Below are 26,128 nucleotides of genomic sequence, written 5' to 3'. Positions count from 1 at the left end.
AGTCTGTGCACAAAGTCTCTCAATTGTACAGAGGCTTTAGGTGGGGTGGAACTTTCCAGAAATGATGCCCCTCTACCAATCTAAAGATGGACTCATCATCACTCTACCTCGTCCCATCCCTCCCGCACAGCACCTTGTTACTTTTATAGTGGTCAATGGTCACAATCCTCAGAAAGCTTTAAGCCCCGCCACAACTACCAATGCCAAACTTCAAAGGGACCTCTCTGGAAGAATGGGGACAGAGGTCTGTCTGCTCCCATATTGTTAATCTGAGAAGGGCATGGCCAAGCTTGTCAGGTCGTGTGAACACAATTACCCTATACAAATTCTGGCCCAACCCTCTTGCTCTCCAGGAATAGACTTAATCCCATTTAGGTAGGCCTAATGTATAGAAAGCCTTTGATTTACCTGCTGGCAAGTCGAGTAATTAACTTGGCCATGCAGGGTAGTTTAAAGCCTGAATCTATTTGAGGGATGACTAAAACAAATAGGCGTAAATTCAATCCTATACAAAAGTGTGCAAATTCAGCTTAATCAATATTATATTAGCACTCCTGACCTATGTTAATTCTGAAAAGCACTCGTTTTTCTCCAGGTGCAGACAATGTGAAGTTGTTATTTTTGTTTTTCAAATTCAGCCTGAATGCATTAAATAACTACAGATTTACAGAGAAGCTCTACACGCTTACACTATAGTCAAAATAAATGAAATGAAACATTTCTTTTTGAACTTCCAATTAAATTATACATCTGCACAGGCCATAATTAATTATTCAAGGGTTTCATCTTCAACAGGCTACCTGCGCACAGATACCAGGATGAGTTAGGCATCAGTCCCTCCATCCCAGCCTGCACTTGTGCAAGCATGATTACGTGCGTCGGCACTAGAGGCTCCCACTCCAGCTGCAAAGCAGCAGGCCTGATTTGAAAAGGCAGGCACTTGTGATTAGCAGTAGCACTCAAAACCATTTTATCAGTACTCACAGTAAGTTAGTCTGACTCACAATAGAGATTTCACAACCAGGTGTTCAAGAAAGGAATAACATTAAGGACAGCTTAATGGGACAGAGCCCAAATCTTCATAACAGCCTTAGATTAAATGATTGATCATTTGCCAATTAAAAATTAATACAGCACAATTTTCTACAATTTTACCACATTTTAAAGTAGTATTGAGTAACGCAGTCACACATGCCGTGTGACAACCCATTCTAGTTAGTTAGTCAATGCACCATACATGGTTTCACTTTCACTTTACTTTGTATTAATTAGAAGAGTATCATTAACAAGATATAGATGTGTCGTCATTGCCTTTTGGGGGATACTATGACTGCTTACTTCTTAGCTATTTAAATGCGATCTTGATAAAAAATGGACAGTTTGGCCAACTAGCAATATAACTCATGGTATTTAAAGCATGAGAAAATACACAACAGCACATTTGTTTACCTCAAAATAATTTCTAAATTATAGAAATAGCCCTGTGGAAGGCAAGACAGTCCCACACCATATTTTATAATACTTATGCAATACAGTGTTTAGTGACATTTGCTGCCTCAAAGGAAGCATACATCTAAAATGTACTGGGCCAGCACTGACATACCAACGTAGGTGATAGTTGTGGGCAGTCTTTCTCACTTCTTCTGTCTTGTCAGTGGTGACTTACTTCTGTATGTACAGTTCAAATGTACATCAGAAATACCTGGACCATTTAACCCCCACAAATCATATTTATCTATGTTAGCTCTCCCATTAATGCAACTCATGCAAGGCCTGCAGACATACAGCCAGATTCATGAACCAAAATTGTGATCGCAATAGCTGCGAATTAGCTATTGCGATCGCAATTGTCAGAAAAGGAATTCATTATTGCAAAAATACCGATTTTGCGAAATCGCAAAAAAAATTTGCGAATTCGCTAAAATATTCGCAGAATCTAGGAGGAACCCCTATAGCGATTCGGAATTTGTGTGAATCCATGGATTCTGCGAAATATTTAGCGAATTCGCTAAATAATCGCAAATGCTATTCATGAAAAATCGCAATTTGCGAAAATGCTTAAAATCGCTATTTGCGAGGCGCAATTTAAGGATAACCAAAAGCAGGTGGTAACCATTAAGGAAAAAAAGGAAAAAATGAAAAAATTACAAACGAGCCACAGGTGCAGTCCTAAACAAACACACTTAAGGAAACATAGTAGTAGCATGAGGACTCTCACAATGCCAGGACTCTACATGGTGGTCAGGCAGCGCAGGCTCCAGGCTGCAGCACGGAACAGACGCAGGATCCAGGAGCGAATATTCCGCCTGCGGGTCACCCTGCTGGGCCAAACAGCGGAGCAAATTTACTCCAAGTACCTCCTGAATGGGCCAATGATCTTAAAGCTGATCCGGGACCTAGACCCCCTGATGTAGCACCCAACAAAGAGGACCAATGCTGTGCCCACCCATGTCCAGGTCTTGTGCTGCCTGCACCTACTGGCCTCCGGAAGCTTCCAGGGGATAGTCGCGGTTGCTGGGGGATATCCCAGAGGACCATGTCCCGCTGTCTAAAGTGTTCCCTGGAGGCAATGCTGACCCGGCTACAACACTACATCTCATTACCGACAACCCAACAGGACTTGAATGAGACCAACCTACAGTTCTACAACGTGGCGCAATTCCCACATGTTATCGGATGCATTGACTGTACCCACATCCACATCTGCCCACCAGCAGAAACGGAATACATGTACAGCAACCGCAAGTCCTACCACTCCCTCAATATCCAGAGGGTGTGCAATGCAAAGACCTACATCACGGACATAGTGGCACAATACCCGGGGAGCACACATGACTCCTTCATTTTCCGGCACAGCCTCATTCACACACGACTGGCCAGGGGAGACTTTGGCGAAGGACACCTACTAGGTAAGTACACATGCCCCCATATAGTACACTGTGATAATGTAGCTGCGCAGGACATGCACTCACCCTCTGCTCCTTTCATTCATGTGACAGCGCCTACGGTCTCCGTGAGTACCTCCTCACCCCTTACCTCAACCCTGCAACACCACAGCAACGGCGTTACAATGCAGCACACATCCGCACTAGGAATTGCATTGAGAGGACATTTGGGCTTTTGAAGAGCCGCTTCCGCATACTGCATAAGACTGGTGGGGCCCTCAAATACGAGCCTAAGATCTGCTGCCGCATTGTTGCCGTGTGTGCAATACTACACAACATTGCTACTAAGCGCAGGATACCTGTTGAGATATCTGGCAGTGAGTCGCAAGGGGACAACCGCCCACCAGCACATGCGCGTCATGCACGCGGGGAAAATCCAGCTGAAGGACACAGACGCCGCAACCAAATCACAATTAACTGTTTCTAGTGCACCCACTCCCCTCACCCAACACTTCACTCATGCATGACAAATGAAATAATGACATGAGTCTGATGTACTGTTATTCAATAAATATTATTGTTGTTTTCACAATAATATTGCATTATTTTCTCAAGATACATTTGAGGTGTATTGCGTCATACATCTCCTGATTTGTTAGAGGGCATGCTTTTCTCCTCAGCATGTCCCTGCATGATGAGCATAAATGTCAATGGCGTCTCCAGCCAGTGGCTCCGATTGGCGTCTCCACATCTTCCTCCGGATTCCCCCATGAGGCCGCAGTGGGCCTGCTGCTGCGGCGGGGAACTCTAACCGGTGGCAAAGACAGGCTGCTGTGGCTAGATGTTCCCTCACTAGCATCATCCCCTCCTGCCTGGCCGTGGCCAGTTACCTGCAGAGCCTGAACTGCGGGGTTGCCTGCTCAAGTGCCCGTGCCACGTCCTGGCAGCATTGGACCATCTGAATTTGCATGGCCAATGATCTGCGGGACATCTGGGATGTTGTGTTGCCAATTATATAATTGGAGCGCGTGTCCGCCGAGAGGCGTGTTAGGAGCTGGCGGTGGCGGCGCAGGGTGAGGTCCCGCTGGGACAGCATGGCCTCAGTGTTTGCTCCACTGCTGTGGTCATGCGCTCCATCCGGTCGGACAGCTGGCCAACATTCCTGGCTGTATTGTGCAGCTGCAAATGTATTGCTGCAAGGTGTCGTGCCTGTTGTTGGTGGACACGCAGCATACGGCGCTCTATTGAGAGATCCGGCACACGCACAGTCACCCCCTTCCTGCCGGCGCGTGGTGTAGTTTGGCGCCGCTCCCTGACCTGTCCGCTGGACTGGGTGGGCACAGTAGGTGTGCGTTGTGTTGGTGGCCTGGCGAGTGCTGGTGTTTCCGATGTAACTGGCATTGGTCTCACAGTTGGCGTTTGTGGTGCGCCTGTTGTCGCTGGCGTTGCAGGTGGTGGTATGGCTGCTGGGGCTGGTGCTCGCACTGATGGACCAGGTTGAGTGGATGGATGTGCGTCACCCTCAGAATCCTCTAGATTCTCGGCAATTTGCAGCCCCTCACTGTCGCTGCTGGTATCTTCAGCGCCACCTTTGATGTAAAGTGGACATTGATTAATAACATGTATCTTGCACATGGATGGTTGCTACATGCATGCAGGCTAGCATTCCCTAACTGGCTGTTGGATTGACTCTATTAGGACATATCTGGCTGTATGGGGCTGAATGTAAATTGTGGTCCGACTACATGTCCCACAATGCAATAGGGATTTTCTGGTGTGCATGGGCTGCATGACTGGGGTTTCTAATGGGTAGCTCTGGGGTCATGGCCATTGTTAGGGGACAGGGTCGCAGTCGCATGGCACTTACCTTGGCTTTCTTGGGAGGGTCGGGAGGAGTCCAGAAGGGTTACCCCCACGCATGCCTCAGGTTGCAATGTGTCCTCAACGAGGTCCTCCAATGGTGTGTTGGAAGGGACTGTTGGCTCTCCCCCTCCTGTAGCAACACGCTCACCCAGCCTCTCGCCGATCCTCTCCTTGGCACGACCTCGGAGGTCGTACCACCTCTTCTTGAGATCGTCGATAGATCGCTGGGTGACTCCAACAGAATTGACTTTTGCATGGATGCGCAACCATATTTGCCGTTTGTCGGCCTCTGGCACCCTCCTGGAGTCCTTCCCAAGCAGTCTGTCATGATCTTGACTGACTCCCTCAATCAGATGTTCAAGCTCCTGTTTGGAGAATTTAATTTTTCTCTTCCTCCCTGTGGAACTGGACCCTGCTGCTTCCTGTGACATTGCTGCAGTGGGGTGCATTCTGAATCAAAGCTGGAGGTGGTTTAGAGTGGAGCTCAGGGCAGTGCTGCTTCCAAATCAGCCTCAGTATTCAGAATGAGGAAGGGAACTGCCTGCTTCCTGGTTGTGCTGTCATCACTGTCCTCGAAATGCGACTTCCCGTTTTTGCGATCTCGCTATTAGCGAGATCACAATTTGCAATTTCGCTAATAGCGAGATCGCAATTTCAACACGGAAATTGTCCGATTTTGCGAATATTCTGCGATTTAGGGAATATCGCAATCGGCTTTTCCGGCCGAATGCTAATCGCTATTTATTTTCGCAGATTTTCATGAATCCCATTATGCAAATTCTAAATTGCGATTCGGTATTTCTCGCAATTTAGAATTCGCAGAAAATGGATTTCATGAATCTAGGGGTTGGTAACCACATAGGAAACATTACTCTGAGTCTGAATTCAGAACGTGGATAGACAAAGATCAGAAAAGCATTGACAGCAGGGAAAGCATTTTAAGAAAGAAAGCGGTTCTAGCAATATTTTTTTTAATATTGGGTCTAACAGCAGACACAGGATCAAGTTCCAACAACAGTGTGCCATAATAATCTAAAAGCTATCAATAGAACTGCACAGGATAGTTTGTGTCATAGAGTCTTTTTCAAACTGATAGGCTTTAAAAATAGTTTTTACCGGGTTCTAATAAATAAGTGAAACTACCACCAAGATATATTTTTCTTTGTTATATACCACCTTTCTGGATGAAATATGATCACATATATTATTTCCTATTTTTTCATGTGAGGATTGTTTTTTATTTTTTAACTTCTTGGGCAAATCAAAAGCGCACATTATTGTGAAAAGATCAGGAGAGGTAATGTATTACTGAAGTATACATTGACTTAGCCCTCTAGTTGCCCCAAAAGCCATTTAAGAAGTATGTACACACTAATAAGAAATGTTCTTTCCCCTCCCCCTTTTACTTCTGCTGCATCATATACAAAGCTGTAAACTCTAGCCCCTCAGCTTTAAAGGAGGGGCAAAATCTCCAGTGAGCAACATAAAAATGCACACACACAAAACCTAATAGTCTGGCCATGAAGTTAAAGTGATTTCACGATTATGACTCATTTCTGAAAATTCACCATATTGTGGACTTGCAGAACACTTACATTACTTACAGTAGATCTACCCTGGTCAGATGCCACAGAGATCAGTAATAACATATTTCTTGAACATGAACATATTACCACAAAATAATGTAGTCTGTTCGATGTAGATATGTTATACCAAAAACAACAGCTGAAGTAAAAAAAAAAAGACAAGCAGGTGGGCAATTTCATTCCTAACGTGCCCTCCAAAATTATACCAAGATTATTTAGATAGTAGCAGAGGTTTAGCAAGCCAGATGTTTTCAAAGAGATCAGGGTAACACATGGAGTCTTCAAATGTTTAACACTGACAGAGGTAGAAAATGCTGGCATTCACACTACCCGAAGGTTGGCTTTGGTAAGATGGTCTTCGCTCAGAATGGCTGCTTCCTTGTGTCTTTGGATACTTCATATTAAACAGAAGCATTACATTTCAAGGAGAATGACAATAAATCAGTACTTTCAAATAACAGAGCAAATAAACTTTAGTGCTCTGATGACACAGAATTGTTCTTTCTTCTGTATCTCTGAGATCCGTGGTGTCCCATGCTTCAGAAGACCCACCACCTCCCATGATCTCAAAGGTCCTGCCGAATTTCTTATCTCCATGACCTTGCTTCCTCCCTATGCTGCAGTGCCCCACAAACTGCACAGTGTGCACCCAGGGCATCTGGAAACGTACTGGGCGCTCCAAGCAGGCTCCCCAGGCAACAGCAAACTCCATGCGGGCAGTATATGTGAATCCATACTACACGAGTGCCCTGCCCATGGGCATGCAGGGCTGACCCTCCTGAGCATCCCTTCTCAGGTGGGGATTCGGAGCTCTGTGATGGGCCTAAAGTGTCCTCCTGGAATGGCAAGACACAATCAAGCAGCCTCCCCAAGCATGCTACTGATCAGGCCACAAGGCCATGTCACTGACTCTCTGAAGCTCCTGGAAGTAGCTCCTGACCTCGCCGCTGCCATCTTTGCCTGATTGGTACTAGATACTCTGAAAACAATAAAAAGTCTCCACTGCTGAATAACAGTATATATCTATTTAAAATCATCAACATAAAAATTATAAAAAAAAAAAAAAAAAGAATTGTATTGTTCTAGAAGTGTACTTATTGCAAGAAAAAATTGAATGGAACGAGCTACCAGCGATTTCTTAATGAAAACATGCCTGCAGAATCCCAACTCCTATTAAATACTTAATGCAGAAACCTTGACGAGATAATAGAACACTCCCAAATTAAACGTGAAGCAAAAACACGACGGCTGTTGAAACGTATAGACTTATTTAATCATTCTGTTTACTTCTAAATTATAGAGTGTACGTGCAATTACATTATTATGCCATATATAAGTCTCTGTCTAATTTAAGTCATTATCGTTTAGCAGCTTTGATCACCTAATTGCAGAGCTTTCCGTTGTTATGGATACCACTTTACATTTCTTGTTCTGTCCTCTGGAGATGCAGCCAACACTGGGTAAATGTAAATTTAAAACATAAATCATTAACAATCCAAGAAATTCCATGCTCAATCTTAGGACATCTTAAGTATTGGTTGCTACCCTGATAATATGTCAAAGGACGAGGGAAATTAGTCAATATGAAATGAAGGTTTAGTAACCCAACGCTCATAATTCTGGGGCGACAGAGATTGGCAGAGCCATTTCTCCTGCACCTCCCATGTTCTTGATATTTTCCAGCTTTGTTCAACTATGCACATTCTTTAAGTTAACGATTGCACTTTATTTTTAATGACTTTTTTTTATTTAAAAGGCTGAAATCCACAACTTTTTAATATGATGTTCAGAGGGGTGTTTGTGGGTACCTCTGTCTACAATGATCTTGCACATGTGTACATCACTTCCTAATATCCTGATGCATGTGTAAGGGTCATAAACTGGCACAGGTCTCGGCATAACCAAAATCAAAGTGCTCTTCATGTAATGAAAACGTATATGGCAGCAGGTACCAGTCACTGTGGTGAGGGGGCCCTTTGGAGCTCGGTGCCACCCCGCACCACAAGGCCTGCGGTAAGGTATCTTACGCAACAGGTACCAGTACCAATTTGTTTGGGGCTTTTTGTGGGTTTTTGGTTGTCAGTACTGATAATCCAGAAAGGTTCAGAAAGGTTCGTTTATTGATAAACTGTGTGATTATTTAAAATCTTTACAGTGTAAAATACAATGAATTACAAGAAAATGCAGTAAAATGCAGTAAAATCCCCCCCCCCTTCTCGGTCAAAACCAAGTAAAACCATTAGTGCAACTATATGGTTACAAGACTGACATATTCACTACTATTGTCCAATCAGGGTTCTTTTAAAGGAATGAGAATTACGATTTCACCATGGGACCAAGCCTACTAAAGTCTGAGAGACATATAGAAGTTCGACATCCACGCTCACGCTGCGGAGCCAGATGACAACTGTTGGATTCTGCATCAGACCCTCAGCCGACCCAGGTTAGGTGCCTGAGTCCGATTGTTCCAATTACTTATCGATGACTCCCTGGATTAACTGTAGGCTGTCAACTTTGGGGCGGCGGGGGGGAGCACTAAGCCCACTGTCAGGGCACATCGGAACTGTAGCCTGTAGTTGGGAGTCGAGTGCGGTTTTAACTTGGTGGATAAACTTGCCGACCCTAGCTAATAAGCATGTCGTAGTTTCTGAAAAACACCAGTCCGAGGCCTATCTGCATGTTCTGTGGCCCAGATTCCGTAAAGCCGGGCGGATCAGTCGCTGTCGGTCGCTGGCCAACTTTGTACAGCAACATAGCAGGTGTAGCCAGGATTCTCTGCGATAGTTGCAAAGACGGCAAGCAATGGCACCGTCCGTACGTGCCCAGGTTGGAATAAAGTCCGCGATCCTGAGAGCCAAGAGGCGCATAAACAGAATTTTCTGTCTTGCCTGGGTTGTTAATGAATCATGAAGATATGGTTGGGGTTTGCCAGAGATATAGGACTTGTCCAGGGCCAAAGTTAGTGGGTTGTGCCTGAGCGAGGAAAGATCTAGTTCAAAAGAAATGGACTGAACTTGGCGCTTAACGGCTTGGGCCCAGGCGGTAAATGGAATTTCATGGAGAAGCAGGCTCCTTCCCTCAATTTTCAGAACTTTAATGGCTAATTCCACCTTGGAATGCCATGGGGAGCCTGCGTCGCCAAAGACGATTTTTAGGGAATGCTTTAGGGTGTTTACGGGCGATTTCAATACTCTTATGTAGTATTTTAGCAAGTCCCCCAGTAGTACCAGATCTGGTCGTTTCAGGCCTATTTCTAGTCTAAGCCTGTTGTTCCGTGCCTGTCTGGGGGCCCGAAGCACCATCTTGTATGCTTTCACCTGGGCTGCTTGGACCACTTTCTCAAAGGCCCCTGGGTAGGCTATATGTCCGTACGTGATGGCAGGAATCAGTTTAGCCCTGAGTACTGTCAACATCGGGTCCGCAGAAGGACTGGCCAGGCCATAGCTTAAGCGTCTGAAAGACGCTATTATTTTGTTTATTTTTGGTTTGAGCTCCTTCAGATGTTTAACTGCAGTGGCCCTCTCTGATACCCATGTGCCCAGATAGTTGTAAGATGGAGTCGTGGTGATTCGGTGCTCCCCCAGTGACCATGAAGTTTTTGTTTTAAGATGGTATTTACCAAATATTACTATCTTGGTCTTGCTCACATTGATACATAGCTCATTGTCCATGTTGTAGGTGGCAAGACTATTTAAGGCTCTTTGAAGCCCTATCCTGGTGTGGTCCATGATTACTGTGTCATCAGCATACTGCAGCGTTCCCAGGACCAGCTTCCCTAATCTAGGGGGTGCTAGGTGCGCATCTTTTAGGGCTTGCCCCATGTCCGCTGTGTACAGATTAAAAAGTAGAGGGGCCAAGACACACCCCTGCTTTAAACCAGAGTTGGTGGCAATTCTTGTGGTTGTAGTTGAAGAGCTTAGTTTCACCTGGACCCAGGTCCCCACATAAAGTGCTTGTATGGCTTTTAGCAGGACTTTGGGGATCCCCCAGGTCACCAGTTTCGCCCATAGCCGGCTTCTGGTCACTGATAATCAGTACTTGTTTTTTGAGTGGTAGAATCATCCTCCCATGCGAATTGCTTGTTCCCTGTTGTCCCAATGATCCAGGCTTGTCACCTTGAATTTGTGTGGGCCTTAAACTCCGCAAGGCAAGTCAGGGAGACCACAACTCTAAAAAAGAAGATAATGGGTGGCTGGTGCCACTGGGGTCATTTCCATCTGACCTTCCCGAATTAGCCACGGAAGGTCTTCTAAGATATGGCAGGCCAATGAATTCTCAGGTAATGAAAAACAAATGGTTCCATAAGGCTCATGAGCACACTAATCTCATCAAAAATGTCATTTGTAGCTATGCGGAGAGATATGGAGGCAAGTAGGGTATGTTTCTATCAACCAGTGATGATGATTTTCAGATTACGATGCCATGTATACAGAAACACAAACAATTCAATGGTTCGTTGATTCTTGCAGCATATTGGATTCCTGTAGAACCACAAGAAATCTAAAGATCCTTCCTGGGAAAGTGCCAAGTTGTAGCAGTTTGTCTTGACATACAAAGGCACCACACTCCCGCCAAGATGATCAATGTGTTGCAGACCCTCTGAGCAGTTCCTCAATAAAGCTTCAAAATCCAGCTGCACTCATTTTTCTAGCACATTTACCCATCGATAGGAGACAAGCTGTAGCATTGTGGATGGCACAATGTGACAGTAGTATTCACTCATCCAGACACTCTGCTGAAGATAAGTATCTTCTAATTACCTCAGCCCTCTCTTAATGGTGCTTGTCCCATCTTTTTTGGGACAGTGATGTTAGATTTGTAGGACAATAAACCAAGCACAAGAGCTGACAAACATGGCCAAGTGTTAATGCTTCTGTGCAGATGAAAAGGTTATTTTCCTAAAGTAATGATATTTTGGGGGACAACTATATATTTCTGCAGATTCCGCACATTATGAAAATCTTCAAAGTACTGGAGTGGATTTAGAAAAGTTTCTTTCCTAGCAACAGCTCTCAAGCGCTGCTAGACGTAGACATGAATCTTCCGCTGCTGCTTTGCCACCCAGAATGTGACATCATCAGGGATATATGGAGCAGTCTGGCATGCTGGCTACACTTTATGGTACTTTTTCCACACCTCAATAATACACGTAGAGATAAAGTGAGAGAGCATTATCACAAGTGACAGCAAACAACACATTGCATACCTTGGGATCTTATTAATAGTGGCACTAAATCAAAAGGCAGGATAGGGTGGAGAACAATCAGTGGAGTTACAGTATCAACCTGAAATATTGTTACCTAATGTAAGTGACTTTTTCTTCCGATGGCTACATCTTCCTGCAGATTCCTTACCATATCAATGAGTCCCAAAGTAAAGCACCCTTCAATATGAACCTAGGCCATAAGACAATAATGCTTTGCAGAATTTTGTAAGGATAACCAAATGGCGGATCAGCAATTATTAGCCCAGGTCTTTTTTTGGTCTAGGTAGAGCAAATCTAAATGCAATAGGTAACCCAATATAAAATCATGAGCTTGGTCACTATTTTTTCATCTTGGCATCAGTAAAGCCTACAAGGAGCTGGTCATCTATTCTGTCATGTGAGGTCCGTATAATTAAACTCTACACTACTGTGTTATTTTAAATGTAGATACCTTATGACATTGGAATATTATTTGGGATGGGTAGCTGCCCACCTGATGAAATATTAACAACTTTTGTCAGGATTAACCCTCAAAGTTAATACATTAATCTCAGCTCAACCTCCTGGTAATTATAGCACAGAACAGACAGGCGTAACTTAAGCCAATGTGTAAAATATGTGTGCAGTACCAAAACAATGATAAAGTAAAAAAAAAACAAAAGAAGCATTGCAAATCCAAAACTAAATTAAAAAAAATAATCAAAATGTAATAAACAAAATTAGACCAAAACAGCAAAAGTCCAATAAGGAGAATTGAGATGTGAAGTTTTAAAGTTTTAAGTTGAAATAGTGCCACAGAGTACAAAGTGCAAGTCTATGGGAGGGGTTGACAGGGACCTAGGCGCAATTTTAGGCCTGCCCTTGTGTCCCAGTGAACGTTTGGAAGTCAAAAAGTTTGAAAAGGTTTTTAAGTCCCACTTCAGAAAGTGACTGTGTCACATTTATTTTATTTAAAAGCTTTAACATTTCTTGTACACTCTTTTTCAATTGCTTAAGTCCCAGTGCAGAATGGTACCTAGTCATTTTGTTTGGAGGTTCTGGGAACACTGAGCAGGAAGAAGCTGAAATTGAGTCCAACGCCATGGAACGGCTGGTCAGATTTGTATTGCAACAGGTTCACCTGAATCTCTGGAGCAAAAGCGTTCACATGTTTCTAGACTTTCAACTGGTGCACTAACCACCACAGAAGTACACTTCTAGGGACCACAGGATCTCAGAGGATGGTATTTAGGGATTCTCAGTGTTTCAGGTGTAACCCAATAGCAAAATCTTATCCAAATCTAGCTATCACTGGTCAGTTGGGCACTTTAGGGAATAGGCCTCTTGCAACTTGTAGTGTTCCTGTAGCTATGTAGGATGTCAGCCACCTGACCCTTGGAGTGTTCATCTTTGACCTGGCTCCTCTCAGGTCACTGACTGCAGGTCCGGAAAGTATTCTGAGGATGATACTTTGAGGTGCCATATTTATGTCTGGATTCTATAAGGAAGGGGGGTGGGCCTTTCTAAAGTGTGATGAAAGTCCAGACCACTGAAACACTGCATACAAAGATGTGCCTCTCCCAATGAATTTCACTAGTTAATGAGGTAAGATATACCTGAATATACTGTACCCAAGAACAAATTTCACATTTTGAATTTATCTTTCGTTATCACCATGTATGCCACTTTTCAAATATAGGTCAGAACACATTTAACATTAATAGCATGATTTATCATATTTACCACTGATTCTGCTTGGATGTGCTCCCAACAAAACACGGTCAGTCACCATTGTAAGTGCAAATACACCAAAGTGAACATTTGTGCATGGATGAATAAGGATTCTAACAGTTACAGACAATGATTTTGATACACAGTCTTGTTCTGAACCACCAGTCCTTCATTCAAGAAATTAATTTAGATATAGAATCAGTTATATATTGTCAACATTCTAAAGGCCAGTGGTCAAAGTGTGGACCAAGTTTCGCCAGGGGCCTCCTCTATTCAATAAGATCTAGTCCTAGAAAAATAATTTGTGTTAATCTTTGTTATGTCCAGTCACCTTGTGCCTATTGATGTGAATGCATTTAAACATCTTACTTTTTGATGTCTCCTCAGGACAGGAGCTGGTTTTGTTATTCTGTGGGTAGCAGGAAATCTTTGAAAACTTTATGGAACAACATACTAAAAAGAGGAGGGGGAAATGTATGCAACCACTTGCTTCTGATTCTGATGTGCAGACCTTATTTACAACAGTATCTGCTTTAGGAAGGTGTCCGAAAGCAAGATGATCTGTTCATTCGAACAGCCAGGTCTTGAGTCCTTTCCTGAGCTGCTGCAGGAATGAGGTAGTTCTGAGGTGCAGGGTAAGGTTGGTCTAAGCCTTGGCAACCAAGTGTGAGATGGAGTGTCCTCCGCTGTTGACTCTGTGGATCCAGGGTGGTGTCTGCAAGGAAGAGGGAGACAGAATGTAGGTGTATTTTTGGTTGGTGGAAGGTCATGCATTTGTTGATGTAAGCTGGTCCTTCATTGTGCAGGGTTGGCATGCGTGGGTCTACATCTTGAACTGGCATCTCTTTTGGATTAGGAGAAAGTGTAGCTTCTTGAGGTGGGGTGGGATGTGGGCTCATCTGGTGAGTTTGAGGAAGAGTAGCTCCACTGAGTTTTGTGTTGTCTGTTGTCTCTTCATGAGGCATGCAGCGATTCCTACATAGAGTAAGTTCCCGTAGTCCAGTTTGCTGGTGAAAAGGGCCTGTGTGATGGTCCTTCTGGTGTTGACTGGAAGACACCTGAATATTTTGCGGAGCATGAGTAGGGCGTGGAAGCAGTCGAAAGAGACTTCATTTATCTGTTCCATCATAGATAGCTTGCGGTCCAAGATGATGCAGAGATTGCGAGCGTGGTCTGTCGGGCAGGTTAAGGGCCAAGATCAGCAGGCCACCATGTGTCATTCCATAGAGAGGTTGTTCCCAAAGATGAGGACTTCTGTCATATCTGTGTTGAGTTTGAGACAGTTCTCCTTCATCCAGTCGGTGATGTTCCTCATACATCTATGGAAGTTAGCTCTGGTGGTGGAGGGGTCTTGTGACAGCGAGAGGATGAGATGGGTGTCTTCAGCATAGGAGATGATGTTGAGTTCGTGCAATCTGTCAATTTCTGCTGAGGGGGGGTCATGCATGTGTTGAAGAGGGTTGGGCCAAGTTACAATCCTTTGCAGAACCTGCACAGGGTTTTCTTGAGTTTCTATGAACAGCAGGCGACTGGTTCTTTGCGTTCTTCCGGTGGGATATGAGATGATACATAAGAGGAAATCTCCCTGGATTCCAAAGTGGTGGAGTCTGTTGATCAAGATGTGATGGGAGACAGTGTTGGAGGCGACTGTCAGGTCCTGGACGAAGAGGGCTGCCATTTCTCTGCTATCCAGGATTGCCCTGATGTCATCGGTGGCTGTGATCAGCGCTGTCTCAATGCTGTGGTTGGCTCAGAATCCGGATTGAGGGTGTTCCAGGAGGTTGTTACATTCCAGGTGTTCGGTGAGTTGATGGTTGATTGGCTTCTTGACAACCTTTGCTGGAAAGGGGAGCAGTGAGATGGGCTGGCAGTTCTTCTGTTCTGCTGGGTTGGTGGATGGTTTCTTCAGGAGGGGCCTCACTTCAGCATGCTTCCAGTCCTCAGGGAAGGAGGCCAAGGTGATGGAGGTGTACATTACTTTCTTGGGCTTGTCACCAATTTCACCTGCCCCCACGGCTGAAGGCGTGGTGGGGACAGGGGTCCGTGGGTGCTCCAGAGTGCACATGATGCTCTGCCGTTTAACTGGCCAGGGCATTGAGCTGCCAATCTTATACCTTTGTCAGAATTAACTTGAATAACTTTGAAAAGAAAATCTCACAAGCTGACAGTGTCAACCTGGTAAATTTTGACAAAAACGTACTCCTTAAGCTATATCCATAGCCATGCATTCCACCATCCATAGATGGGCCATTGCAGTAACAACTCTTTTAGCTCATAGGGTTTTCTTTGCAGAATGCTATGGGCTCACAAAAAAGCTTCTGCTACTACAGAATTATAACCTTTCAAGACCTATGCCATCCTCTGCTACACAGAGGTGGCCAAATATGCCTGCCCATTACTTCAGACTCGCCCCATTCCCAGCTTTATCAAGTGCGTATTGTGTAGAAATTGCTCAAATCGATTTTTCCACTCTCATAACACCTGCCCTCCACTTCATCTCTTAGATATTATCTTTTCAAACCAGAAATAAACATGTTGACAAAATCCACATCTTTGTCAACACCACCATCAAGATCTTCCACATACAAAATTGTGCGCAATATGTCTGTGGCCTCAGCCCTTTGTGATATACTGTGGTACAATTGGAACATCGCCTTCAACAATTAAGGGTCTGTCAGAAGGTGTAGCAGGGAACTTCATCCATCAGTACCATTCCTCCTGAAAAGAATGTTAGGTCTATAATAGGGTAACATTTTGAACCCCTTATGAAAGGTGTCACTGGCACATCATCCCCTGACACCTGCACAATCCTCTACCATCCCCTACAAACCTAATATGTTTCATCCTTGTATATCTCTTGCCTATAGTAACATTGATCATGGCCACTTTGAAATTCTTTGAAGGCCTCATCATCTGAGTGAGCAACCCCCAAAATGCCTTTGCACAAGGAATTTTGCCATAAATGTTAAACTTTACTGACGTACTCAAGCCAAAGGCTTAATTAACTATTCAATCAAGACTCACACCTTGCATCATGGCACACCAGCTCCCACTGGGGTCAAACGAAGCTGATTCTGTTTTTGCTATCTGAAAAGTGCAATGCAATGATGTACATCTCATGACTGACCAGTGACTCGGGAAATATATCTCAACTGTACCTAGACATGTCTTACTTAATATGACTTTAACTTACTGCTGTTATAATGACAATTCTGCCAAGAATTCTGTGTGAATCATATGTTTCTGCTTGTGAGTGAAGGAGGCAGGTGTTGAATTCTGATCAGTATTCTTTATTTAATATTTAGTCAGAAGTTTACCACCTATCTGACTACAAAAAACTGAATAGCCAAAAAAGGAATGTTCTCCAAAATCTTCCCGAAGATAGGCAATTAATATTTTGGGGCCCCACAATATTTCATGTCCTCAAATGTGTAACTTGGTGTACCGCATTTAAAGATCGTCTTCTCTAAACGATTCAGCAGCTAGGTTTTTAAGTTCTGGTAAAAGATTTTATAAACGTTAAGGTGAAGGTTTCGTGATTGTAAGTACAAGGTAACATTGTGGAAATAGTTATTCATATGTGCTTAAGACCGTTGCCTTCTCATCACTGCAACATGATTTCAAGTTCAGAGTCCTGATATATTGAGAGAAAATGTGACGAAATACAATTATACATCAGTTTAATAGTCTCTGCAAGGAAGTGAGTTACGAATCTCAAATAACGCCAAATTAAATATGACAAAATTAGAATTACCTGAAATTTCTTTGTAGAGTAGACATACTTGGCGACTGCTTTTCAATGAAGTTCTTTGATCACCGCCACCACGCTCTCAGACACTGCAGCAGGGTTGACCCAACTTTTTTTACAATAATTGAGAAATCTAGTCTAATTGGATAGTTTCAGGAGTGACAGAAAAATACAGGTTGTCAGTGTGACTTAAATGCTTAAATTTCAGGCTTGTTAGGTATTTTTGTACAAATAAAAAGCAACTGAAATGAGCTTTAATAATAGAAGTGACATTGAAACCTTAACTGACGGAGGTCTAGTTAGTGCTGCCTGAGTACTTTATGTACTGTCGAACAGTTCCTGATTGAAAGCACTGCCAGCTGCAGCCTTAGCAGGAAAGTGCAGGCTCGTATAGATGGAACTTGTCCGAGATACCATGCGCTATCCTCACAGACTTATGTGGTAAATTCTGTCTTTATGCACATTTCCGTTCACTGTGGGCCGGTGAAAACTACAAACATGAATACAACTTAGCCTTTGTGCTGTATAATGTATTAATGTGGCACCTATTGCAGTGGGAAAATAGACTCAACAAATGAGCTAAATAAATCGAACCTTTTAATATTTCATAGATATATTCTCTTACTTTTATGGGGCGTCAGTGGTCATAAAGATAAAGTGCAATAATATAAATTATTAAAATATCAGCACGCTTGCTTCTAATGATTTCCTATGCTTTTACACAAACTAGTAAAAAGCAAGAAAGAAGAACCATACTACTGATCTGAGCCTCCAGGGCAGGGCATATAATTAATGTTTTCAATTCCTGCTCTGCTATATATTAAGTTTGGCAAATATGGTAACACACCCCAGCTCCAAACAACACATCATCCCTCAAGTTAACACCTAATAATGACAAAGCTGAACTGCACATCAGCACAAAAGAACACAACACTGACATTTGTCAATGATAACAAGGAACAAATAAAACATCCCAAATACGACAAAATAGCAACTCACTACACAATAACAAAGCATAAACACGAGAAAAAGATCATATCAACACAACACAGGGAAACAGAACACAACAGAAACAAACCAACAATAAAAAAGATAAACTCCACCCAGCACCATCCAATTCGCCACCATTTGATTTCCATGAAATAGACACTGATTATTCTATAGCCCATAAAATCCACAGTGTGAACATATTTTGACATAGACAATGCATAGAAGAATTTTTTAATATGAAATATAGACTGCAATTTGGCCTCATAGAGTCTGTATAGGGACCCTTTCAGAGATTATAGTGCTGAAGTAAATACTGTGACCTCCCTCTCATCCATAGACATACACTATAAAATCACAGCACATATGACATACAGGCTGCAGTGTATGTACACAGCATATGTAGATGGCGAAGCAGGCAATTCTTTTATGGGTACAACAGAACTTAATGCTCATTTTCCATTCTTTTTTCTTTGTAGCCTCCATTGTGATTCAGAAATGGTGGTGCCAAATGCAACCATGTTTAGAAGGAGAAGAATGCAAGGTTTTACCTGACCTTACAGGATGGAGCTGTAGTACTGGAAACAAAGTAAAAACAACCAAGGTGAAGTATGACCACAATTTTTTCTTACTCGTCTTACAATAATAACAACATGTCATGTTGGCTATTCAATATCATTACTGTAGTTGCTAAAAAGAATATACCTGCAATATAGAGTCTATTTTCCCCCTTTGCAATGGTGCATGTATGACTTTTCCTGAAGGTTGGCGGATATTAGGCTTTCCCTTTATTCCAGTTTGGAAAACTTGTTAAATCATCATGCTATAAGTGAAAACATAAAGTCGTAGTTAGCCATATGTGGCTGAGAGGACCTGAATTCGTTTGCACCAGTATTACTGAACAGCTCCACTTTCAAGTATGCCATGTTGTCCCAGCATCTGGAAGGCCATCTCATATAAGGGTATTTATAGATATCGATGAGCCTCATAAAAAGAATATTTCTATGGATATATTTGGAAGAGAATCAATATGAGTGAGGTGATAAGTTGCTGCTAAACATAGTTAGGTTTAGGGTGCTTTTGCTTAAAAACATTTGTGAGTTAGAACATCAGATGTGAAAGTAATCATGACTTCTAACAGTGCTTTTGCAGTTGAATAGTATGTTTGTGAGTGACCATAGCACCTCATATTTTAAGTACCACCCTACTCTCCCCTCTCTAGATAGGCAAGTAAATGTTTTTATATTAAGAGATCCTGATATATCTCCTCTGTCACCTTTGAAGGATCGTTTCCATTGGATCATTTTAGTCTTAGCCCACAATACATAGGAGTCACACAAAAAAGGTTTTGTCCCTGCCATCATTCCCAATGTAGCTCCTGCACTAATGGAGAAAAGTGTATTTCTGAAACCATGTAGTAAAAGATGTTTTCTCTTCACATGTAACGTAATTCGCTCATAGCCAGCATTAAAGTTTTTTTCCCAGATGAATTCCTTTTTTAGGCTGAAACGCAGACTGGGCTTGATGTTTTGTTCTGTAAGAATAAAATGTGTTGAAGATTCATCTTTACGGCTCTCATATATCTATTAACTGATTGAAGACACCATCTTGACAAACTGGTTTCGACTTTTGAGTTCTTTAAATTAATATTTGCACTACATGAGTGAGAGTGCCCTATTGCAATTTCACTACCTACTCTGTTGAACATTGTTTGGTGGGAAAAATGGTGCCTATTTGGAATGTATAGCGCTGTGTTTCAAGCTATATATACTAACACTTGTGCAGTGATGACAAGACCTTTACTGCTCTTGATGGACTGGCTGAACTTGTACTAATATTTCAAAAAAATTAAACATTACATTTGTGCATATTTTCTAGGCAGAAATAGCTTTGTGATGCTAGTCAGGATATGTTTAACATTAACCTTTACATGTTATACTTTTAAAAACCATGCACCCTGCCTTAATGGGTGATAAGGCATATTTACTGGCGACTTCTAAATAATTAAAAGGAGGGTTTTAGGATTGTCAAAAGGTATTATTTTGACAACTTGGATTTGCAGTTAAAACCTGCATAACAAGGCTGCTAGTGGAAAGCCCACAGTCATGTTTACATTGTCTCTATAGTGGATGGCACAATGGCTGCTACAGTCCACTTGTGACATTAAACATGCCTTGGTACCATATTCTAGGGTCTTATAAGTAGGCTAAATATGCCTATCAGGAGTACACCAGTTTTAACATGTTGGAAAGGAGGACAAACTAATCACTTGTTAGTAGGGGTAATGCGCAATAGCCAGAAAAAATAGTGTTCAGAAAAAAAGACAACAAATTCAGGGTAACCTTGCAGAACGGGTGACATTTTCAACATATATTAAATGAGTGATCTGTTTTTTTTTTAAGTTGACTCATAAGACATTGAAAAAACCTTGTTTGTTTGCAGTAACCATTAGTGAAGTTCAGAAACCTATCCAGAAGTTAGGTGAAGGTGGGGGTTACAGGCTACTGTGCTCTAACATCTACACAAGGTGCTTCTATGCTGTGGAATAATCCAGCCAGTAGCAGCTACCCACATAAAACTGCTTTATGGACTTTTTGCAAGTACAGCAGTCCTGGGACTGCCTTGCCCGCGGTGGCAGTCTGATCACCACCTCGGTGAGTGCGCCCGCTGTATTATGAGTGTGGCGGTTGGCCTTCCACAAGACCACCGCCTCTGCTGGGATCAAATATCCTGCTGCTGCGGCAGTCTGCAAATGGCCTGAATATGCTGGCGGTGTCCATGCCAGCGCTGCTGAGCATTTTCTGACTTGCATATCTACTGCCCATTCCCACCATGAAAAGGGTGGTGTACGTGGTGCATGCCACACTGTTCAGGAAGGTGCAGTTGGCGCTTTCACAGCAGCGGTCTTCTTGTTAGGCTCTCCTATGAGCCTAACAGAATGCCACTGTGACACCGCTACTGCACCTCCCACTCACCCTGGATTCAAGTTATAAATTGACGGGCGGGCTCCCCATGGGCGTAGTGGTCTTCCTTGAACCACCCGTGGCGGTCCCATTGGAAGATCGCTAAACTTGTAATAAGGCCCTTAATTTTGCTCCTTGAGCCTTTTGGAGCCTTGGTCTTAGATATCCTTTACGCACAACAGAGCTGCCTTTGTCTTATGAAACTTACTGAGATCGGCGCTTTAATGAAAATGCCAGGTTCTGTTGTCTCCCTTGAATTTTTGTGAATATGATACCCAGTGAAGAGTGAGACATTTTCTCAAGGGCACAGCTTAGACTTCCTCTGCCCTTAATCTAAATGTTATTCATTTAAGTGATTGTTTTCAGAATATACTTGAAAGTTTGGACAACATGATATATTTTAAACATGATTTCTATGGCTCCATATGTTAGCCACAGCATCTTCAGGAATGCGTGTGGCAAGAATGCAGGAGAAACAGTGGGTGGCTGTTTTAACAATTAATCAATGAAGCAGCATGCTTTAGAAATAACATTAAATTAAATACATCAAGTTAGTCGAATACTTTAAGAATTTAATATTTTGTATTCTAGTCATTTATTGGTAGCAGAGTAAAAGTGATACTTATGGTTGGCATGTTGGATTTTGATTGTTAAGGTGAGTTAGTGACAATCTGGCTAATTTGGGTTCCAGTGCATTTGTAACCATGGTCTAGAATGTCTAACTGAAATTACTTGCTTACGGTCCACCCCTGAATCTGAGAGCATTGGCTCGTTGTGAGGCTTGACTAATTCTTTAAAGCTTGTACAGCTAAAATATTTCTTCTGCAGCCTTTCTTATTAAAAGTTGCGCGGAGTCCTCTTACCTGAGGTAGATTGCATACAACAAGCTGATCTGCAGTAGTGGTTCAGCTTGCTTAGATTTTTGTAATCCTAACTTAGTATGCATAGCAGCTTGAAGGTGACTTTTTCCATGGAATCCAATGCAGAAACCACAGAACTGGTGCTTTGCAATCCGTTTTTTTCAAGCCTAGAACTAGCACTCCTGCTTTGTGTCTTTTGCGGGCTAATTTGGGATGCACACATATAATCTACTGCAGGAATCCAGCCAAGAAATCACCAAGGTTCAGGACGATTATACCTTGTGGTGAAAGTTGACCATGAGTGGGACTTTACCAAGCATTTGAAGTTGAATATGCTCACACTTTGTTACACCATCCATTTTCATGAAGGACAGTTTTGGGTCAAACATAATATCCATATCCATCATGTAAGTTACATTTAGCATACATTGAATTAATTTAACATTATTTACTATAGGGTGTTAGTTTTATTCCCTTCCTCAGCTGCTTTCTATGAGAGAGTGTTGGAGTACCAGTGGATGGACATTGTGGTTCTTGATTTACTCTTAGGCTAGGCTGGAATACATTTAGATCTTGTTTTGATAGCATTAGAGCTGTAGAAACTTTGGAAGTGTATTTGTGAATTGCAATGTTCTTACTCTATCGTAGATGTGTGCTTTGCACTATTATGCCTCTCTCAAAGTCCTATTTATTTTTGCTTTACCTCCATCTACTTTTAACAAACTATTCTCCATTTTTCTGACATTCCCCTTTGTTCTGCCCACATTTATTCTCCCATTGCCCCAGGGGCAGAGATCTTTGTACATAAAAGATAGGAGAGGCGGAGGTGGAAATCTGCACCTATCGGTTTGTGAGTCACAGTATGTAGTAAGTAGTACTACTGGAGTAAAACTTTATGTACTACAAGGTGCAGTGTTTGAATCGGGCCGATTGAGTTTCATTCCCCTAGGGAAATCATCTTTACTATGAAATATATTAGTGGAAGGAAAGCAGCATACACAAATATTTCCCAGGGTTCTACCTTGCAAACTATTAAAGAATGTTTGAGAAAGGTAGACTGAAATTCAATGATCACTGTCTTTTGTGAGGTAATCTTCTTCTTTACCCCTTCATTTTAATTAGAAGATACTCTAGAGTTACAAACAAGTGTCCCTTCAATAAGACGTGCATCTACATGCAAGCTTAGCAAGTTTGTACATGCATCATTTTAAGACCATTAATATATATAAAGAGACTAAGGGGGAGATGTATCAAGATAGCCATTTGCGATTTCTAAATAGCGATTTTTAAGGAATCGCTATTTAGAAATCGCAAAATGTCATGTATGAAACAAATCGCTATTTTTTAACGATTTCTTAATCTTCCTTATTTGCGAATTCGCAGTTTGCGAATTCGCAATTAAGGAATCATTTCCCATTCATTCCTATGGGCCAGGAGGCCCATAGGATTGATTGTGAAGTAATTCTCAAATTGTGAATTCGCAATTTGCTAATCGCTATTTGAGAATTGTTTCAAGGGTGCAGGGGTGTCTCAAAAACACCCTGCTGCACCCCTGAAATGTACATGTGTGTGCATATGGTGCACATACATGCCCATACATGCAAAAAATTGCGATTCCTTAAATTGCGATTTTTTGATACATCCAAAAACATGCCAAAAAGCCATTTGTGATTCGAAAAGGCAGAAATTCTGCGAATTTCGGCCTTTGCGAGTCGCAAAAGGCTTGATACATCTGCCCCTAACACTTTTAAAACCAACATGAGGATCTAAAACAGCTATATCAATAATATTTTCATCCTAAGGACAGCAGGTTCAGGTGAGTAGTTTAACTTTACATCATGGATAAATAACATAGTCCCTTTTCTTTGATTCGCCAGGCAGATTATCATTTGAGACTATATTTCATGTTTTGACTTTTCTTCCCTCAATATGAGCCAGTATATTCTGTATTCTGGCCAGCTGACTATGAAAGCAGTTTATAAGTTTAACTGACTGGGTAATCAATTGTGTTGTGTTCTAAGTTGGTACAATGTTACTGTGGAATATTTCTACAGACATTGCATGATATGGTGTATTCCTTTGTAGCACAGGCTGTTGGCAGTGTGTGGATATTTGTTTGCAACCTATAACTTTGATCTGATCATTAGTAACCTGACCTGGGAATTCAGAGTGGAGCATTCTACTGAAGAAGAACCAAGGTTGAAATTTGGATAGCTAGTTTCATTCTAGAGTGACAGAGAATGTGAAACTGCATGGACCACAGACATGAGCGATTACACTTACCTGTGGCTACTTAAAGCATTTCTTGCATTAGTTTGTTGTTTCTTGCAGTAGACACTATAAGCACAATGGGGCAGATTTATGAAGGCCTTGCGCCGTCGGTGCGTCACTTTTAACATGGGAAAAAGTGACGCACCGGCGGCGCAGTGCCTTCATAAATCTGCCCCAATGGGTCTGCCCAGATATTGATCTCATTCTCGCTGCACCGTAAGGCTCATCCTATACATCATCAATGAGGCATCAGTAGGTGGACACTGATCTGGGGCTGCTCCTGTTCTCGTATGGAATGGATCTTTACCGCCAATTTAAACTGGACTGTTCTTATGAGAGCAGGATCAAAACCGATTTGCAAATGGCTGGTCTCATTCTCGAGTGGCACAGATTGCAAAATGGTGGACTGGATTGAAGCTCTGAGCAGTCGCCAGTTCCTGAGATTAATTTACTCATTCCTGCCAGACCAATACTTTGTTGTTTGTTGCAAGACTGCTGAAGTGCAACAGGTATGTTTTCAGTGCTCACTGTATAACAGGTTTCAAGCTATACCTCACTGATGAGGCCTTAGAAGGCTAGAACTAATCTGGATTTCTTTGATTGTGTGTGTCTCCATCTAAAGGGTGGCTGCCTTGACAGTTCAGGCTGGACTGTTGCACTTGGGCCAGGAGCAAGATTGATTTGTTTAAGTTTGGTTTCTGCTTAGAGCAGCTCAGTGGATGAAAAACTGTGGGCTGGGAAGCACCCCTCGAGTGATCGCAAAAGACTGAGAATAATTCAAGAACTCCTTCCCTGCCTTATTGTATTGTGTATTTCGGACCAGCAATGTTTGTGAATGAAATGCTGTGGTAGTTTATCTGTGAAAAGCGTGAGTAGCTAGCACTGTTTCAACCCTCCTTTTCCTTGCGCACTTAAAGGGAAGGTAATTACTAGGTATACTAATGGAAATGCCGATATATATTTCAATGTTGTGCCTTTGACTATTGGTAATGCTAACGCGGGATTACTGGTTACTAATTATCTTACCAAATCCCATTTCCTGTCGACTGAATCGTTGGTACCTGTCTTGAGTAAAAGGTAATCTCGCAGTAAACAATCAATTTAAGAACTTACACCACTCTAAATGACCACTGACCAAAATTAAGTTTTAAAGATTTAATATAAAGTCAAAGATAACTGAAGATACAAACTTCTCAAAATGAGATTCAACAGGTAAATTGGTATCACTATAAACATGAACTTCTTGAATAATCTAAGTCTGAAAAACAAAATAATAAGTACAACTTCTAATAACATGAGCGTTGCCAAAATGAATACAAGTTGCAACCTCAAAGTCATTACAGAAAAGAAAATTAAGGTTAGTCTGTCCCTACACTACACTAAATGACATCCCTACTTAACAAGATCTTTACCCTCTAGGTGTCAGCCGTGGTGATTTCCTAAGAAGATCACGCACTTCTCTTTGTCTCTTCTCTGATAATGGGTCTCTCCTGATCAGCCTATCTGCCTACCCATCCGCTTCCTTAGGCTCCTAAAATCATCTGCTCTGCTCTCCTCCCGGGTCTCTTTCCCTAATACCAAATCACATTTCCAATAGAAACGCCCCTTGGGACGCCCCTCACGTGGTACATCTTTGCGCGGTAAAACTCCATGATGGTACTCTTGAAGACCCTCGTTATAGTTGACCTTGGTTCCCAGGCTTCTTCTTCCGTGCGCTGATACCCCCTGAAATTCCTGGAAACTCCTACAGGCCTGCGCAAGGCGCCACTGAACAAAGTCCCTTTCATTCGAGCTGATTAGGACCCTCGCACCTGCATACAGCTCGTCCTGCAGTGGGCCTCAAATTCCAGACTTCACCATATCTTAGGCCATAAAACACTCTCAGAGCTCCATACTGGACACCTCACGACCTCTCCTCTAACGAGCACATGACGATTTAAACTACATGACATTATCTGTTCTGGCCTACTTGATTTACATGCAGCAGGTTCCTGCACTCTTAAAACGTTAACTTGATTTAAACAGCAAACATTCTTAACTAGCATACGT

The 26,128-nt window shown here is 42.4% G+C and overlaps 1 protein-coding gene across 3 annotated transcripts in view; it reads left to right on the top strand.

Moving 5' to 3' along the window:
* Positions 1-26,128, top strand: part of LOC144755472 (chemokine-like protein TAFA-2) — a 908,084-nt gene that overhangs the window by 764,308 nt on the left and 117,648 nt on the right. For all 3 annotated transcript variants that reach the window (XM_078644443.1, XM_078644444.1, XM_078644442.1), the window contains one exon: positions 18,465-18,589. In XM_078644443.1, coding sequence (XP_078500569.1) covers positions 18,465-18,589 — 125 coding nt within the window. The remainder of the gene's footprint in view (positions 1-18,464; positions 18,590-26,128) is intronic.

Source organism: Lissotriton helveticus, chromosome 5_1, assembly GCF_964261635.1.
Source record: "Lissotriton helveticus chromosome 5_1, aLisHel1.1, whole genome shotgun sequence".
Lineage (NCBI taxonomy): Eukaryota > Metazoa > Chordata > Amphibia > Caudata > Salamandridae > Lissotriton > Lissotriton helveticus.
The sequence above is the reverse complement of the archived record's forward strand: the minus strand, read 5'-3'. Positions and strand labels throughout refer to the sequence as shown.